Genomic DNA, 20,113 nt, shown 5'->3' with positions numbered 1-20,113 from the left:
GTAACACTAAATTTAACAGAAACATCCAGATGATTCCAGTTATAAAGAACCTAGTAAACTTAATAAAATATAGTATTGCGAGAAGTGCAAAATTAAGTGTTTTGCATTAAAATAATTTAAAATCTATTATTGAAAATCTATCATTTACCAATATGCAAGTGCAATTCATTCACGTTCTTGGTAATAAATTTTGAAAGTACATCAAAGATGCAAATAGTGCTGAAATTTTAAAACATGGACAGTGCAAGTAATCTAGAAAAACTAACCTTGGCCAGCTAGGAGCATCATCAGGATTATTGCCTTTGTCATCAATGACATCATCATTGTTTTCAACATCATGGTCTTCACCAACACTATGAGCCTGATCAACCTGATTGTCCAAGTCATCGCTGCCATTGTCACGGTCGTAGGTATCTTCATAAGCATCATTAGAATCGTCATCATCATCATCAGTATCAGCACCAGCATCATAGAGTTCAACATAATCACCATCCTCTTCAGGTGGCTGAATGACAGGTTCGGGAGTTAACCAATCATTCCGGAAGATTTCAGAGAGTGCATTATAGCCTACCCATTCATTTGTCAAGTAAACGGGGGGTGATATTTTTCCTACTTTAAATCCATCTGGAACCTGTGTGCACAAGAAAGGTTAATGTAGTCTCCAGTAGCCTTTCATTTTCTTCTAAATTGGAAAGCTTCCAAGCTGACAATATTTTAAAATATATTTTCAGTTGAAATGAAGATGTTCACTCATAAGATAGAGTCAACATTTTTGTGAGGATGAGATGCCGAAACCCAAACCTCAGGCTGTGATCATTAATGGCCTTTCTGGATCACACAGGGCAAGTTTTACTGACTTCGTTTTTTATTAGCCCTACTTATCTGATAAGAAGTAGACATTTAGTTTGGTGCTGGAGAAGAGAACAGATAATTTGATGCTCTTTAGAATACAGTCACTTTTTTCTTTTGTTCTCTGATATTAGGATTAACACATAGCTCTTAAAATTGATACATTAATTTCCCAGCTCTAGTTTTATTCAACATAGGTTGTCTTAAAGTAATGCAAACTCTTCTAAGTAGTAAATTAATATGAATCCACCTTTACATATGATATGTGTCATATAAGCAAGCTTTGGGCAATCTGAAAGGGGTATATGTAGTAGGGTAGAGGTAATTACAAAAGTAAATGAATGATCTGAAAGCATACTGCAAAAATAATTGGAAGGACTTTTTCTTTACGAAATTAGAAGGTATTTTTCACTAAATGTTTTATCTTTGTGCATTGCCTCACCATCCAAGAAATGATATTAGACAAAAATTGAGCATCTAGGAGCCCTGGTGCCTAGTGGTTAGGGACTTGGCATTGTTATTGCCATGACTCAGGTTACTGCTGTGACTCAAGTTTAATCCCTGGCCTAGGAACTTTCACATGTTGTAGGAAAAAAATTGAGCATCTACTCCTTAATTTGAGGTTAGCTTCTATAAACAGCTTTTTATCATTCCTCTCTTGAATATGTTATGACACAAGAATGTGAAAATTAAATATTTTATGATCAACTAAATGTTTTTCCATTTCAAATTTAATTTCTAGATTTCATATTCTACATACTGACATAGCAACAGAAACCTGTATTTAAAAGATTAATAAAAAACTAAACACTTTAACCTGTCTTTCAAGTGAAGATGAAAATATGTCAGTCAAAAATAAATCAAAAATTAAATAGAACAGATGTCATTATGTTAGGAGTTAAGATGGAAACCTACATGGACGTCAATCAGCAACTTCTGATCAATAGTAGAATAAGGTGGTGATGACTGGGATCTCCTCCTGGTCACGGGACTCTGTTCCTCAGAAGAAGATTCTGTGGAATGCCAAAAAAATAAAAACAAACATTAGTAACAGTGCTGATCACAGCCATCGACTTCATTTTTACAGTACATCAGTTCAATCCTTTGGTATTTTTCTTTTAGCCTCTACATTCAGGGGATATCACCTGACAAATTCTTACGGGGCCAAGATCTCATGTTCTGTTTTCGGAGGTAGTGACAGGCTCAAGGTTTACTCTTTTAGACTTACATGGCTCTTTTGTTTTTAATATTAAGTGTACACTTACTAAATATTTCTATTTGTGTAAAAAGGCACACAGTAAGATGTTTATACAGATAGCCCCATTTCTTTTAAAAAAAAAAAAAGTATCAAGAATAAGAAGGGCTGAGTGGTACCTCTGGTCTCCCATTCTAACCAGTAGTAAAAGAGTCCAACAGTGTTATTAGAATATGATAGATTAGATAAAACTTTCGAGAGGAGAGTTGGGTCTATAATCTTAATCCCCCAATTTCCAGGTGTTACCCCCAATATATTCTCAGGTGCTTCTGTACAGTTGAGAAGTAAACAACTGAAGAGTGACAAATCTTTGTCCTTTTTATAAAGCTGAGAAACTTTCTGTAGCAGCACTCTGCAATAGACCTTTCTGCAGTCATAGAAATGTTCCGTATCTGCCTTGTCCAATACAGTAGCCACTAGCCACACTTGGCTATTGAACACTTGAAATACGGCCAGTGTATCTGAGGGGAGGAATTTAAATTTTTCTTTCATTTTCATTTTAGTTTTAATTTTAATAGCCATATTTGCTAGTTATATCACAATGCAAAGCTCAATTCTATAGTGTAAACACTTTCACTTAACATGCAAATTTTTCTGGATTGGCAGTCTGGATTTTTGATATTAAGATTTGGTATAGTAAATAACATCTATAGCTAAAATAGAGTGGGAATATTTAGGCTCAAAGATCAGTAGACCTGGGTGAGTGTACTTAGAAAAAAGTCACTAAGGGGACTCTCAAGTCCTTGTTTATTATGTTTGTGTTCTTGGATTTTAAAGATAAATAGTACTATCCCTCTTTTATTTGCTGCCTTGATATATATAGCCAAAGTACTGACACTACAACTTCAAAAAGCATGTATTTGAAAACACTGACATCTTTTGAGAATATTATACTGGAACATATCTTACAATTTGTATCTGCATCTCTGACAACTATTATATTTCATAGTTTATTATCTTTCTGTAGTAAACTATTTTCTCTAAGTCTTATGGTGTGTTATTAGGCTAAGTAAGAAGTTTGGGCGAATGTTTGAAATTCTGAGGCAAATTTGTAGTAAGATGTTCTGATTTCCTGCCTCATGAAGTATGCAATCTCATGGAAACTTCAAATCATCTATGTAGCACACACAATAAAATCATAGAGTTTTAGGAGTTTCCACTGTGGTTCAGTGGGTTAAGATTCTGACAGAAGCAGCTCAGTTTGCTGCAGAGGCTTGGGTTTGATCCCAGCCCAGCTTTAGTGTGCTAAAGGATCCAGTGTTGCTGCAGCTGTGGTGTAATCACAGTTGTGGCTTAGATTCAATCTCTGGCCTGGGAACTTTGATATGCTGCAGATGTGGCTGTTAAAAAAATAATGATAGAATTTTAGAGCTGAAAAGAACTTTAGCTATTATTTACACAGATATTCTCCCCTTCTCCCTCCCACCACTATTCATAACTTCTTTGGGGCCTAGTCCAGAATTTCCTTATTTCAAAATATGCAATATGAATAAACCTTCCCATCAGGGCTCAGTGGAAGCAAATCTGACTAGCATCCACGAAGATGCAGGTTCCATCCCTGGTCTTAGTGGGTTAAGGATCCGGCATGGTGTAGGTTGCAGACGTGGTTCAGATCTGGCGTTACAGTGGCTGTGGTGTAGGTGGCAGCTGTAGCTCCAACTCAACCCCTAGCCTGGGACCCTCCATATGCCATGGGTACAGCCCTAAAAAAAAAAAGACAAAAAAAAATCTTACATTTTTAGTTGTTTGTTCAATTGTTAGCAAAATTAGCCCTAGTCAAACCAGGAAGGATTCTGGGAAAAAAATTCCTAAAGTTTCTCTTCACACTGGTTTATATTATTTCTTACAAGATAAAATTTCTGCATGAGGGACATTATTACTTAAAAAATTATTCCATTACCTGAGTCTCCTATGAAGAATAGGATTTTAAAATTCAGATCTTTTAATATTTGATTTTCATACAGTATACCTATATGTCCATTTAATTATTAACATTTTAATAAAATCTATACGCTGTATTTTTAGAGATGACTTGGGGACATTTTTCCCTTGCTTAATGTACTTGAATTGTTTAAAAGTAGATAATGCCAGATTTTATGACCCAAGCCATAACTTTTGATTTGTTTATTCTGATATTTCACAAATCTATAATTCATTTAAACTCTCTCAAAAGCACATTATAATAAAAATACTTATTTGAAATTCATATCAGTTTGTGAAGTTATTTTTTATGGTTTTATTAATTTTTCATTTTGAATAAAAACATCAAATTTTAGCATATAGAGATATTTATGAGATGCTGTACATATCTTACATTGGGGAGGTGAAATAAAAAACTGATAAATAAAACAAATGCCCACACTACTCCATCTAAAATTTCAATATTCTAAAGACTGTCTATAAATTTTATCCTGTTGGAGAGGCCTCTCTCAAGTTCCTTTCCTACATTTTTCACACATGGTATAGAAACTAAAGTTGATACCACCACCACCCCCCATGCTTCCCTAGACATGTTTAGCTACTATCCAACTGAAAAAAGAAACTTCAGAAAAATTACTTTCCATTTCTCAAAGGTCATCACTGATCACCCAAATTGCAAAATCCAAAGGCCACCTGGTCTTAACCTTACTTGGCTTCACTGACACTACTGATTCATCCCTTCTTGAAATTCCTTCTTGACTTTTGCAATATAAACTATTAAACATTAACTCTGTTTTGACTGTTTAAACTTTATGCCTTGAATCACCTGATGCTGCTGGGCAATTTTGAGGATTTTGTGAACTCCTTTGTCTGATGTCAATGGGCTTCTGAGCTTGTTCCAAAAGAGACCGCTGAGGAACACTAATGAAAAGACAGAAAAGCATGTGCCATGTCCTAACATTCATAAAGGGAATGTACAACTCAACATCAAGACCAATCAAAGTTTTAAGTATATGGGTATATATCAAACTGAAAAGAAGTAGAGCTTAAGTAATATTTTCCAATTTCCCCAAGCCTGCTATTTTATCTAGAACAGAGAAACAATTTCCAAAATATAAAAAATTGTCTCCATATATGTTTCTATCACATATAATAATTTTTCTAAAAATTCCTATAAACTTTCTTTAAGCTAACATTCAGACATTATTATTACCTGGGTAACACAGCAATAAACATAAATTTATAGTGCATGTGAGGATTTTAACATAAAAACCTAAGTTATTGTTAAATATTTCACTATTCTCATCCTGATTTCAAATGCTTGGAATTTGCGGGATTTTTTTAATGTCCTGTTCCTGATTTAGATAGATGGATGAATAGATAGATAGGACACTTTTGTTTTTACTATTCAAATTCAGAGAATATTTAGAAAATTTCTTTGGAACAGTTATTTTATAGTTAGTTTGGAATTTCTATATAGGAAAGACTTTGGTTATGGATTTAGGCCTACAACAGACAAGAGTCTTTTCTATGACCCCAATTTCAGGAAAGACTCAAGTTTCAGTTAATTTTATAAATGTAACGATATTTAAAGTAAATATATTTGCTACTTATAAATTTAAAAAAATCATTTTATAACAACCAACTCCAGTTTAACAGCAACATTGATTTTATATACCCTGCATTTAATAGTTTAATAGTTATATTGATTTTATATCATACTCTGTGATACCAAAAACAGATACGTAAAACTAAACTGATTTTCCTCCTTTGTTGTCAGAAGGATCATGACAACTCATTCACTGAATGCATAGTAAGAGAACATTCCTAATCTTGCTTTACAATTTTTCAATATTTCTGCATACCAGTTAAATATAAGGACATGAATGCATAGGGGTTTTAAAAAATAATGAGACAGGAATAAACATACTACATACCATCAATTCTATGCCATCTGGCCATACTTTTCAGAATCTTGAATACAGTAAGTACTCAATAGGTATTTACTGAATGTTTGAGTGAATGGATATAAGCTAAGTTCTCTCCATTATGAGTTTGACTTGTAGGAGATATGATTTTCAAGGAGCACAAACATTAAAATTTAGCTTTAAAATATAACACATTGCATACAACATCTAAAATACGAAACATGATCTTTGAAAATCACTGAAGATCATCAATACTACAGAGTTAAAAATATAGTCACAGGTATAAAATATTGATATAATTTTGAGTTTTAGATTTGATTTTCCCTATAGGTCATTTCAGGTTTATCCATTCTGTAACATTAGCTCCTGAGATTACTGAGTTTTTTGTTAGTATTTTATCATGTAGTACATGACATTCGTGATGTACTACATGAGGATACATATAATTGAAGTGTATACGATACCCATGAAATTCCATATCTTTTTTGTAAATTATTAATTGAAAGGTGTCAAAGAATTCACTGTTGTTTCTTTTTATTAAATTGTGAATCTTACTAGTCATCAAACTAAATAATATCGAGATTGTACTAAGAGCAAATGTGAAGGATCTAGTTAGTGGATTGTTGCAATTTTAAGGTTTTAAATATGAGCCAATGGTATCATTGGTGACTATATTTTCACGAATATTTTAGTTTTGAATTTACACAGAAGTTAGTGTCAAATAAATAGGCTTTAATTTTCCATGTGATAGTAAATAATGAGTAATTTGAATATAGAAATCAGAGTTACATACATTGAAGAGAACTTGACATGATGTACACGATCCTGGTTGTAAGGCACAGAAGCAGATATCTCTTGGACCTTAGAAACACAACACAATACTTTGGTAGAACTCTCAATCGTAAATTTTTTGAGTTATTAATTCATGAGAAAATGTCATTCTTCACATAGAGATATCTTTTAAAAATCCAGCTTATAAAACCTTATTTTCATAAATAGGCTATATTTTCAGGCTGTACACCTGAAACTAATACAACATTGTAATTCAACTATAGTAAACATTTTTAAAAAAGAATTGCTCAATCATAATTTTTAAATATATTCCTGAATTTTAGTATAGTAACAGATTCTGGATATCATATAATGAAACATCTTGATTTTATTATTGAGGAATCTATAGCTCAGAGATGGAAAATAACTTTTCAAATAATTTTACTTAAAGTCAAAGAATATCTTTAATCGGAATGTAGTTCTCCCACATGCTACTTTAATGTTCTCTTTATCCTTTCATATTAATTTTTATATCAAGTTCAAATTTATAAGGCAGAATTGAAACTCAAACTTCTCATTTGCTCACACTTTTAAGCTAATACTAGATGTTTAAAAACTGTAACACACATATACACATCCTAAAATCTCTCAGGAGTCCAAAGTGTTCCATCTTTAAGAAAGCATGTTTTTTTCACTTTACAACTTGACCTTACTGTCATAATCAGTGTCATAATCACTTTAAATCTTAAATAAATTTGAATTTTATTAATTATTCATTTATCTAATACAGCAAAAGACTTGAGAAAGATCACATATAATGAGCCAACCTCTATCAGCAGTGCAGTTTACTCGCTGCTAACATTAGTAGATAGGGCTGTGCAGCATTGCCTTGCCTCATTTAATTTTATATCTCTAGGTTTCTACTCAAAATAGTTTTTAGCTACTCCCCAAAATAGGACATTCTGACATTCAACAAAGGCAGTCACAAGGGTTCTTTAGAAGGGAAAATTCAACATGTCACAATAAAAAATAAATTTAGCATTTTCATGCTGATAAAAATCACTCTGAACTTTCCAGAAACTATACTAACCTTACTATGCTTTTTTCTTTTTTTATGTAGTGACTTATCAAAGTTGTCTTTATACTCCAACAGAAAGATTAGAAATGAAAAATATTGTCAATAATTCACATGTTTTGCTAATGAATGTTTTCAAATACAACCAGATGTTTGGCAGTATGCAAGATAAGCATCTGACTGACTTTTTCCACTTTTCAATCTGATAACTGGCATCATATTGACCCAGTCTAGGCCTCTTGGTTCATGAAGCTGATTTCAGTAAACTGAAGGCCAAAATTACTCAGAAAGGATAAAGGCCAAAAATAAGAAAGGCTAATGCCCAATATGAATTTACTGTATTTGGTCTGAAAAATAGGGAGAAGAAAATGATTAGTAAGAATTGCATATACTAAGGAAAATGACGTGTTCTAAACCAATCAGACATAGTTCATTATATTTTTAGCTTAAGGTATCTTACTTAAAGTAATAATTATTATCTGGAAGTAAAATTAGTCATCATTTATTAAGGCAGAGAGGGATATATTGTCTTATAATTAAATAATACAATTCAGCATATGTTTCTTCTGCCAGTGATTAGTATTTATAAAGAAATACTCTGTTATTCACTTCAGAGGACTGTTAATATCACAAAGAACATATTTAAAAAGGATGACTGTCCATGAAATACATCAAAAAAGACTACCATGAAGCATCTTGAAGGAAGAAATAGAGTGATCGGGGTGGGGGGGCTTTGTCCTGATTGAGAACAGTAATGAGATTTCTGACTCACTAAAAGAAAGGCAAGAATTTCTAAGTTCTTTACCCATTCACCTAGCTGCTCTTAGTGACCAAGAAATTTTTAGATGACTGGCTATAAGGAAATGCTGTCTATAATGACACTCTCTTGTCTACATACGAATTGAAACTGCCACGTGGTCCTCATCAATACCATGTGCTAATAGCTAATAAACTCATGAGAACAACAATCAACTTAGACAATAGGAATGACTCGATTATTCCCATAAATGTAAGAAAATAAATTATAGATTAAATGACTCAGACCCTGTCATAAACTACATCTCAGAACATAGACAATCAAGGGAAAAGGTATGTGTGACTGTGTTACAAGCTGAACTACCAAATTTTTCATGGGAAATACTTTTACTTAAAAGAATGACTGGCAAGATAAACTGCAATTATTCAACTTGGGTATCTGGCAGGCATTTTATTTAAAAATCAAAGAAGTAAGCCTGTCAACTCAAGGAAAAAACAACTGATGTTATTTGTTAGCAATGATAAAACTGAGCTTTCAAGTGAAAATTAAAATTTGAAACACATCTCTCACTGTGCACTTGACAGCTTATCAATACTCAGTAATTTTTATGATGAAGTTGATATTAAGAAATGCTGTTTTTTGGTGCTGTATAATAAAATGTGTAAATATTTGGAAAAAATACATAAACAATTAACCAATATTTTCCAACTAACCAATGGATAAAAATACAAAATTATGTATGACCAAAATATATATTGATAGTACACAACAGACTTACAGATTTTAATATTACTTAATATACAAAATTTTACTGATATGGTTTTCTCTTCTCTAGTTGTGGTGCATTATCAAAGAATATCCACAATTATCTGAAAAATCTTTGAAAATTCTCCTTTTCCAACCACCTATATGAGAGAAGCCAGCTTTACTCATATACTTCAACCTAAACAACATAAGGGGATTCCCGTCGCGGTGCAGTGGAAACAAATCCGACTAGGAACCATGAGGTTGTGGGTTCAATCCCTGGCCTCACTCAGTGGGTTAAGGATCTGGCATTGCTGTGAGCTGTGGTGTAGGTTACAGATGTGGCTCAGATCTGGCGTTGCTGTGGCTCTGGTGTAGGCTGGCAGCTACAGCTCCTATTAGAATCCTAGCCTGGGAATCTCCATATGCCGTGGGTGTGGCCCTCAAAAAGACAAAAAGACAAAAAATAAAATAAAATAAACAAACAATAGATGGCAAAAGATTGAACGCAGAAGCAGATATGAGAATCCAGCTGTTTTCCATTAAGCAAGATGGAAAACAGTTATTTTTCATTAAAATTTTTTTCTTATATTAATAGCTAATCATTGTGTTACTTTTTAAATGAAGTAATAAATACTTTAATTTTTTAGTTTTAATTTCTAATACATTATACATTGAATGATGATACAATCCAAGTAAACAAAATTCTGGGGGGTCTTCAGTGTTTAAGAATATAAAGAAATCCTGAGACCAAAAGTTTAAGTTCTAGGCACTTAGTAGTGTCACAGAAACTCATACGGAAAAACTTACTTCGTTTTCTTTAGGATTTGGAATGTATGGTTGCAATGGTTCTATTTGAACTTCAGCCTGAATTGAATGAAATACTTCATCATTATCTGATGATTCATCTTCTTTGTCCTTTGAAACAAAAAGGAAAATAAATATTTTACTTGTTAAAATATAAATAATAGGAGCAATTCCCATTATCTTAATGTTCAATAAAAAATAATTTTCAAATATTCAAATCAATCTAAGCTGGTAGTTTCTAATAATTTTGGTTCTGGATCCCATTCAGAGTCTGATGAATGCTAGAGATTCTCTGTAGGAAATTGCATATGGACAGACACACGTCTCTGCATGTGTTTTCGGGGGATCGCTGACCACATGCAACTCATCTAAGACCCAGGTTAAAAAATCTCTGGTCTAAAGCTTAGCTCATAACCCCAAACTGTCACATTTAGTAAGCAGTTATAACTAGAAAGTTTGTTCCTCCTGTGCAGTGGAAGGTTTGCAATGCAGCAGTGCAAATATTTCTCCTTAACTGAATCCTGGGAGTTAAGGAAAGTTTCAGTTTTCCCATTTAATCCAATCAATATTATTTCTTCAACTCAAAGAGAATAATGGAAATGTGTTTTCTTTCCTTCTAGTGAGTTGAAGCACTCACATATGTCTTTAAACTCTGATACATTTTCAGGTCTGATACTTGGACTATAACATCAATAATTTTCTTTATTTTTTCTTTAAGAGCTACACATAAAGATAGGAATGTCTGCACAAAATCCTAAGGTCATGGGATTGGTAACTATTATTCATTGACTTTTTCTTCTATTTTAGAATGGCTTCTCACATATATATTTAAAACACTGAATGACAATAGGTATGTGCCATGCTACTAATATTATGTCTTACAGGGATGCATAATAGTCTTTTTCAAAAATGCAAAACTCATCAGATCCAATTATTACTAGGGCAAATTGAGAATAGTCACTAGCATTTTAGATGCCCTAAGGTCAAGCAAATATCAGCTTTCTAGACTCATGCCACCCCTTCTCTATCTGGTTTCTTTTGGCTCTTATCTGTCAGATTTTTTGGGGACCAGACATTCATTTCCCCTTTGGGGCCTTTATTCTCTTTTTGCTTTTAACTTTTGTCATGTTAAACATGTAAGGGAGTCAGTATTTGCTCATTTAACTCAATGGACACAAATCAAAAGGCTTCCTTATTCAGACACATTCAGACAAGGTTCATTTACTATTAGATAGGTGGATGCTGATACCAGGGTTTAATTTAGGACACTCAGGATGAGTCCTTTTATGTAAATGGATGCTGTGAAATATTAGAAAACAACTACTCTACCGGTCTTTTTGACCTCTTTAATTTGCTTATGAAGACACAAACCCTTCAGTATCAGATTAGATTTGCCAGCTTGCATCTATCTATCAATTCCAGCCAAATTATATCCACTTATATTAGAGAATTTTGAAAGAATAAAGTTTTATTGACTAAAGCATTTTTCTATAATAGATTAACATAATTACCCCACATTTCAAAAGAGTGCAAGGTATGAATCTTTAACTTGTGTGATGTTCTATGCAGGCACTTCATTGATTAGTTATGTAAAATGGGTGGAAAATTAGTGAGACAAGTAGTACTTATGGAAACTATATAGAAAATGATCTTCCTGGATTTCCCATTGTGGCATAGTAGGTTAAGAACCTGACTGCAGCAGCTTGGGTCACTGCAGAGGCATGGGTTTGATCCCTGGCCCTGTGCAATGTCTTAAAGGATTCAGTCCCTGGCCCGTGAACTTCCATGTACAGCGGGTGCACTACAAAAACTAATGCAATTCTCTTAAATAGTACAATTCAGCATTCTATGGGAAAAAAAGAGCAAAATAAACTAACTTAGAGGCTAGAGGAACAAAACTATATTTGTTTTTAATGAGTTATATTTGAAACTTTGATTCATGAAAATAATTTTTAAAAATCCAAAATAGTAACTTTAAATGTGCATAATCATGTCCCTTTTTTGGCTAAGGGAATAATAGGTAGAAAATAAACAAATAATTAAAGCTATATCTCTACAATGATATTAAGCAATTACCTGGATCACTTAAGCAAAATTTTTTCTTTCTTAAAGTTACAATTACCTGGAAATTTCAGGATAATTTATTTGAAGAACAAATTATTTAATCTTGGGACACAATGAATGTTTACTTCATTTGGTTTTATAGAAGGAACACATGAGTATGAACTAGCATATTTTGTCTGCATATTTGATTTAGTAAAAATATCAGAAACTCTTACATTTGCAACTTGTCTCAAGTCTTCCTCATGCGGACTAAAGATATCCTCCCATCTGCGCTGGCGCCTTTGCCTGTGGGCTTCTAAATCTGAGAGCTCAAACTCTTCGGGTCTCCGTGACAACTTTGCCCGGAACCTCTTTGGTGATAGTCTTTTTGCCAATGCTTGCCTTAGACTGGAAACTTTTGATTTTTTCTTCCGTGCTTGTTCTGGTTGAGAGTAAAACATGTCTGATGACAGGTTTTCCATCAGGGTTTGCAGTGGACCAAGTGGCTTTGAGTTATGTGAGTTTGGTGCTTGAAGTAAGTCTCTCGATAGTCCCTCTATCAGTGCTTGAACTGAGCCAACTGCCTGTGTGGGCTCTAGTGCCCAGGCCTGTGCCTGAAGTGACCCTTCAGTTTGCCCCTCTACCGGAATGAGCACCTGAGTATCCAAATGTAGTGGCAACAGCACGTGGTGATTCTGTGACAGTAAGGGCAGGAACACCTGGGCATGTACTCGTAATGACTCTGGCTCCTCTGCCTCAGTCTCTGCCTGTGTAGGCTCAGCAGCCTGTTCCTGCACCTCTGGCTGTTCAGGTATCCCGTTCTGCTCCAGCTGCTGTTCAGGTACCTGGTTCTGCCTTTGCTGTTGTTCAGGGACCCGGCCCTGCCTCTGCTGCTGCTCAGGTACCTGATCATGCCCACGAAATTCCTCTGGTACCTGGTCCAGATCCTGTGGCCCTTCTGATGCCTGGGGCTGGGTCTGAGCCTGCTGCTCTCTGGGTATCTGGGCCAGTACTTGTAGAGGCCTAGGGGCCTTAACCTGAGCCTGTAGTGGCATCAGCATCCAGGCTGTCCTCCGAGGTCGTGGAGGTGCCTTCATCTGCATTTGCAGGGGCCTAGATGCCTTAGCCTTAACCTGAGCCTGTAGTGGCATGAACACCCGAGCTGCCCCCTGTAGTCTCTGATGTGCCTGGGCTTGCCCCTGTAGAGGCCTAGGTGCACTGTCCTGAGCCTGTAGTGGCATGAACACCCTGGCTGCTCCCTGCAGGTGCTGAAGTGCCTTAACCTGTGGCTCTTCTCGATCAGGTAACCACCTTGGCTGAGAAGGTTCTCCATGCAGGACTCTAAGTGGTCTGCATCTACTACTGGTAGGCAGTCTCAGAAGCTCATGAGTGCAGGAAGGTCCCCTGGAAATAAACAAATGAATGATTGCCATACAATTGGAATTGTCAGTAGAGTGAATTCATTCAGGAGAAATGCTTTTATTTTAAAAGATAAATATGTTCTGCACAAAGATATTTTCAGTGAATCCTGAATCATATCTATAATGTCTGAAATTGTCTTTGTATTACTAACATGGTCAGTATTAATGGTATGATAACCTACTCAATGATTCTACTGCTGAAATTAAGGCTTCTTTGAGTAGTAATAATTTTCTTTAACATTTCCACTCAAATATCTCTTGAAAATAGAGATTTATTTTTATTTTATCAGAAAGGATTAAGGTTTTTCTGAGTCAAATGCAAGAGTATAGAATCAACTGTCTTACATAAATTGGTAACATCAAATTATATATGTAATGTCTAATGTACCTGAATCTTCTCATGGTGTACTGCTCCTTAATTGCTTCTTCTCTTTCAAAGATCAGAGGTATTCCTTTTTATGAAATAGAAAAAATAAAGCATAACAATTAGTAGAGATTAATATATCTACCTTATTCAATTTGTACCCTTTACTGCTCAGGATGCCAAGTGAATTTACAAGGATAAGAGGACTATAACCCTTAACATTATACCTGGTTGTTGATGTAGACAATATCCTTATTCCTAGGCCCACTTTTGCAGCATGGTGCAGCTATTCCATACAGACTAATTTCTCTTGGCTTAGGAAAGACAATTTAGCAGTCTGATTGCTGCAATTCTAAAGAGAAAAGTTTGAGAAAGGCAAAAAGATAAAGGGCCAAGACAAACTCTAAATGGTTGGTGAGCATGGCTTATAGGTATATGCTCTGGTGTAAGGACTTTATGGCTGGAGCCCACATCTATCTTTAGTTCTTTCAGTGAGGATCTTTGAAAATGAGGATCGAGATCTTTGGTCCTTTCAAAGAGAAGGTAAAGATCTAAATTCTGGGTTTTACACTTAACATATTGAAAATGTTTGGCTTCTTTCCTATTGGCTGTGCCATACTGAAATATAGAAGCTTACAAAACAAAAGAGTTTTCTTTTCAATTTCTTATATTAAAGAGTTTTGGACAACTACATTTACTTCTTCCATGTAATCTCTATATGTGACTTTTCCTGAAGGTTACATTCTGGAAATCTTGCAATTCTGGAAATTACTGAATTCTCAAATAGATTGGGGGGGGGAATCTTCTTGTACACATTTGAGATTGGCTGGCTTCTGTGATGCTGGTCCAATACATTCTCCACCATGGTTAAATAAATTAATTCCCTCTGCCTCTCACTTCAAAATAAGATATGTATAGTTATGCAGATGGAAGGGATTCTGTTGCAATCAATCCTGCAGTGAATCTTAAAATGCTTGCTATCTTTTTCAGGTTCTCTCTTTTACTCCATTACTACTCAATCCTGCCTATGGTACTCCCAATCAAATGCAGCATGTGGCATAAAACCTATAAAATTAGAACTTCCTAAGTAGTTTCCTCTGGATTTGATGAACATCCATCCTACCATTTTTGGCATTAATATCTAGAAGCTTACTTTTATTTGTATAAATTTGTTCCTTTAATTGCATCTTAAAGATGGAGACTAACACATAAAATCAACTTTGTATGGTACCCAGATATTACATTAAAATTAGCAGTCAATAAATGGTAATTACAAATTCATTTATCTCATTGGAGTTAATTACCATATTAGTCAAAAAAGAATAATAGAATATATATTTTGCTATCTTTTGTTTATTTCTTCAGTTAGGAGTTTTCTTAAAATAAAATTGGCACATCATGAAATTCTTCTTGAGGCTTTCAAAGGTTTTTGTAAATATGAACACCTGCCATTTGTAACTGGTAACAATTTATAATCTTATGTACACAGATGATCAGGCAAGAGAGAATGAATTAAATGCACATGGCATATTAGTGGAAAATCTAAATATGAAAGGCCTCAGAATTTCCCTTTCACCTTAATTCTTAAACAAATACTATTTTTCCTGAAAAAATAAATTAATAAATTTTGCTCTCATTTGAATATTCATTCCAGTAAAAATGAAGATGCACATGCTCTACCTTTTTTCTGTCTCTTTTTAATGATTCCGGTAAGATGCTTCTTTAATGACTCAACAACATGTCCTTCATTTTTTATATTCCGAACAAATGGGTGATGAAGCATGTTTGCAGAAGTAGGACGAAATAGGAAATTCTTTATCATGCATTTTTCCATGAAATTGTGGAACTTGCGGGACCTAAAAGAAATCAATCAAAGTCATTCTCAGGCCTGCCAAACTTCCTCCCACCTCTACTCACATGCCACTCTGAAGGTGGTATTTTTGGAGAGAGTTGTCACTAGCTATTATAGTCTTTGCAGTTGCCAAATATCCTGCAGTTTGGCAACATATATTACACAGAAATGTCATTCAAACCTCAGAAGAGGCCAGAGTCAATGGCATTTTCTACTCAAATAATAGGGGAAACTTCAATGAGTTTGGAAGTATGTAAAAAGTAAAAAGTCAAGTGGTGGAATGGCAATTAAGTGGTTGATGTGATTTCTGTAGGCCATAAAACCAGACTGGTCATCCCACAGTAGTCATACTTTGAAGTCGGAGTATTTCAGTTGACTATGTGCATTTTGAGTTATAAAGGTGTCAATGTAATGATCCAGGAAAAGGTGTTAATAGCACCAGCACTAACTGATCTTTTAAAATGGTCCATGCAAACAGATGTGATCAGAAAAGCTGGATCTGTGGGAAGAGTTAAATTTAATCACAAGGAAGAATGTCAGCAATCAAATCATAGTAACCACTTCTATCAGAACAAGCCATAAACACTAAGAATAAGCAAGAGTTTCAGGTGCTAGATCAAAAAGCTTCATCAGGAAAGAGAAGTTCCCATCGTGGCTCAGTGGAAACGAATCTGACTAGGAACCATGAGGTTGTGGGTTTGATCCCTGGCCTTGCTCAGTGGGTTAAGAATCCTGTGTTGCCGTGAGCTGTGGTGCAGGTCACAGACTCGGCTTGGATCTGACCTTGCTGGGGCTGTGGTGTAGGCCAGCAGCAACAGCTCCGATTAGATCCTAACATGGGAATATCCACATGCTGCTGGTGTGGCCCTCAGAAAAAGACAAAAGACAATAAATAAATAAATAAATAAATAAGAAAGATTTCCCCGTTTAGTAGGGAACACGTCATCTTCTCTAGGTCTGTGGATGTTTAATTTAATGGGTCAAATGACTGGGGTATATATCATAATCACCAGTGGCCTATCTAGACTCAGTGAGAAACCTCAAAATGGTTTCCACTGGTCCATCCCTTACTTGAGAAATAACTGAATATGCCACTATGCCAGGACAGTAATTTCATCATAGTATACTATGGAAGGTATTATTTCTAGCTGGCTAGCTAGCTCTTAATCAATATTAGTCACTTAGACTCCCTTACTTAAGGTATTAGTTTTTAGGAAATATTTTCCAACAGGAATGGTGAAGCAGGACTGATCAAGTGAATTAAAACTTCTTTGCTGCATAAAAATAGCCAGTTAATGTTTTTAAGAGATTAAGTCATTCATCTTTACCATCCGCTGGATTTGACTTTGGGAGCAGATTCTCGCAAAATAACAAAGAGGGCTTCCAAAGGCTGAAGGTTACACAGGGCTGCAAAGAAAAATGGATAAGTTTAGGATGAGTAAGATGGGTAACTACAGAACACAGTTTTTATTCTGGCGGGGATTCTCAGTGTCCTTTCACATATCATATTGAATAGACACTAAAGAATAGATACAAAAAATGCAGTTAGGTGAAAAGCTGACTTTAATGTAAACAATCCATTATATAAGGTCCTAAAGCTTCGCTATTGCCAGGTGTGACAAATAATAATAAATTACATTAGACAAAACTTTTGAAATGTGTGATCGATGCTCTATATTTAGAGAAGTAAACAATACAAGCAGAGATAAGCATCTTTCTGCGTTTTTGTATTGTAGGTATCTACAGTTGTAAAATTGGAATTTTACAGGCTGAAAAAGTCAACCAGACGGGTAACTAAGCACAATACGCATTATTTTGTCCTTTTATGGCTGAGTAGTATTCCATTGTGTATATATACCACATCTTCCTAATCCAATCATCTGTCGATGGACATTTGGGTTATTTCCATGTCTTGGCTATTGTGAATAGGGCTGCAATGAACATGCGGGTGCATGTGTCTCTTTTAAGTAGAGTTTTGTCCGGATATATGCCCAAGATTGGGATTGCAGGGTCATATGGTAGTTCTATGTATAGATTTCTAATGTACCTCCATACTGTTCTCCATAGTGGTTATACCAGCTTACATTCCCACCAACAGTGCAGGAGGGTTCCCGTTTAGAGACTCTCTTACTGAGTGAGGTTATTCAGAAAGAGAAAGACAAATACCATATGATATCACTTACATCTGAAATCTAATATATGGCACAAATGAACCTTTCCACAGAAAAGAAAATCATGGACTTGGAGAATAGACTTGTAGTTGCCAAGGGGTAGGGGGAGAGAGTGGGGTGGATGGGGAGATTGGGGTTAGTAGATGCAAATTATTGCCTTTGGAATGGATTAGCAATGAGATCCTGCTGGGAACTATGTCCAGGCACTTATGATGGAGCATGATAATGTGAGAAAAAAGAATGTATACGTGTATGTGTAACTGGGTCATCATGCTGTACAGTAGAAAAAAATTTTAAAAAATTTAAAAAGTCATTTTCCAAAAATAAAGAATGATTTAGTAATCTAAAAAGGTGAGAGGAATCTTTTGGAAACTGGCAATCTTAGGAAAAGGGGTGGTTATAGTGTAACTGTTAAGAGCATACCCTCTAGAGTAAGATCACCTGGATTCAAATCCTAATTCCACTTTTGTGACCTTGGGTGAATTACTTAACCTCTCTGCCTTGGTTTCTTCATTTTAAAAACAGGAAATATATCAAGAATTCCTTCAAAGACTTGCTGTGAGGATTAAATGGCAACCTACATATAAAAGTGTCTGGCACAGAGGTAAGCACTTAATAAATACTATTTATTGATATTATAAGAAAGATTTTAACTATCTGGCACCATAATTCTGTGCCAAATTACTGGACTTTCATTCTCTTTTTCAGACACACAGCCATACAAAGAAAAGCCTATTCCAATATGTGTTATATAAATTCATTACCTCATTGGTTTGGGAATTCTGGGCTTTGCTCTAAGCATTTAAATATGTCTCACTTCACTTGTTTCCTCTTGTGTTTTGATTAAAGAAAACTGGCAATGCAAAAATTATCCATAGGAGAACCATAGTGTAAATTCCATCTAACACTATAAGCGTGTCATTCATGTGAGGATAATTTGATATTAATGACTCTTTAGAGTCATCTTTCCCCTCCCAAAATATATCTCCAGAAAAATACAGTGCCAAACTGGCCTCTCACAGTAGTAGAAAGTAACTCCCCGGGTAATTTCATTAGAGTGATGTAAAGGCAATTAATTGTTCAAAGGTCAAGTCTTTTTTTCAATTACATGGGTATAAATTAACAGAAGGTGCAGGTATATAATTGAGGGAAGAATTAGCCCCAAGCTCAAAATATCAGGAACATATTTGATTCTATTCATTCCTTTACTGTGTACAATCAGTCCCCAGATTCTGTCCTTTAAACATATTATAAGTGAATTTGTACAATATCAAGCAGTTGTCTTTTATTAACATATAAGCATCTCAGTCAACTAAAAACATCTTCAAGGTCAAGAGTTAGGGCACAGACTAGGTGAGTTTTCATTAAAGGAAAGGAGAAGTCCACAAAGGAATAAAGCATAGCATGGGTGAAAGAACTATGTCAAACAGCAATTGTGGAGGTTTCCTATAAGGTCTAATTCCAGGAATGTCAATTAATGACCCCTTCACCCCATATCTCCTAACATTGCCTAAATTTTGACCATTGGAGGCTCATTCCTTTGAAACAATAAATCTACTTTAAAAACACTTCTCTTGATAGTGTATTTTACTGCAGTATATCTCTTGTGTAGTAAAATAATTTAAACTACACATTAAACTGGGTGTAGTTTGAATTATTTTATTTTATTTTGTCTTTTTGCCTTTTCTAGGGCCACTCTCACGGCATATGGAGGTTCCCAGGCTAGGGGTTGAATCGGAGCTGTAGCCACCGGCCTACACCACAGCTCAGGGCAATGCTGGGTCCTTAACCCACTGAACAAGGCCAGGGATCAAACCTGCAACCTCATGGTTCCTAGTCAGATTCGTCAACCACTGCGCCATGACGGGAACTCCTGAATTATTTTAAATGATGTGCTTTACTCTTACAATATGTTGAGATCTGAAGGAATCTTCTGAATACTAAATAAATTTGAGTCACAAGACCCTCAGGTAAAGATTGATCTGGGATATGAAAGAAGGACACTACAAGGAATAGAAGTAGGACTATAAACAAGCATGGCTGACAATATTAAAAATAATCTCTACAATGCCAAGGAGAATGCTAATATAGAGAAAGACACAGTTCAGATTAAGGTAAATTGGCTGGTGTTGATCCTGAACAACGAAGGAGAGTCA

At 35.1% G+C, this 20,113-nt stretch overlaps 1 protein-coding gene across 19 annotated transcripts in view; it reads right to left on the bottom strand.

Moving 5' to 3' along the window:
- Positions 1–20,113, bottom strand: part of NRK (Nik related kinase) — a 128,864-nt gene that overhangs the window by 31,695 nt on the left and 77,056 nt on the right. For 10 of the 19 annotated variants that reach the window (XM_085008031.1, XM_085008032.1, XM_085008028.1 and 7 more), the window contains exons 10-18: positions 17,115–17,193; positions 15,615–15,790; positions 13,959–14,022; positions 12,386–13,553; positions 10,110–10,217; positions 6,746–6,813; positions 4,851–4,945; positions 1,765–1,862; positions 267–631 (exon numbers count right to left, since the gene is read on the bottom strand). In XM_085008031.1, the coding sequence (XP_084864157.1) occupies positions 267–631; positions 1,765–1,862; positions 4,851–4,945; positions 6,746–6,813; positions 10,110–10,217; positions 12,386–13,553; positions 13,959–14,022; positions 15,615–15,790; positions 17,115–17,193 (2,221 nt within the window). The remainder of the gene's footprint in view (positions 1–266; positions 632–1,764; positions 1,863–4,850; positions 4,946–6,745; positions 6,814–10,109; positions 10,218–12,385; positions 13,554–13,958; positions 14,023–15,614; positions 15,791–17,114; positions 17,194–20,113) is intronic. The other 9 variants (XM_085008034.1, XM_085008035.1, XM_085008030.1 and 6 more) reach the window with 1 other exon arrangement.

This window comes from Sus scrofa, chromosome X (genome assembly GCF_054392235.1).
Source record: "Sus scrofa isolate SSC_HxYL_T2T_F1_AM1 chromosome X, Sscrofa_HxYL_maternal_Yorkshire_Landrace_v2.0, whole genome shotgun sequence".
In the NCBI taxonomy this organism is placed as follows: Eukaryota; Metazoa; Chordata; class Mammalia; order Artiodactyla; family Suidae; genus Sus; species Sus scrofa.
The sequence above is the reverse complement of the archived record's forward strand: the minus strand, read 5'-3'. Positions and strand labels throughout refer to the sequence as shown.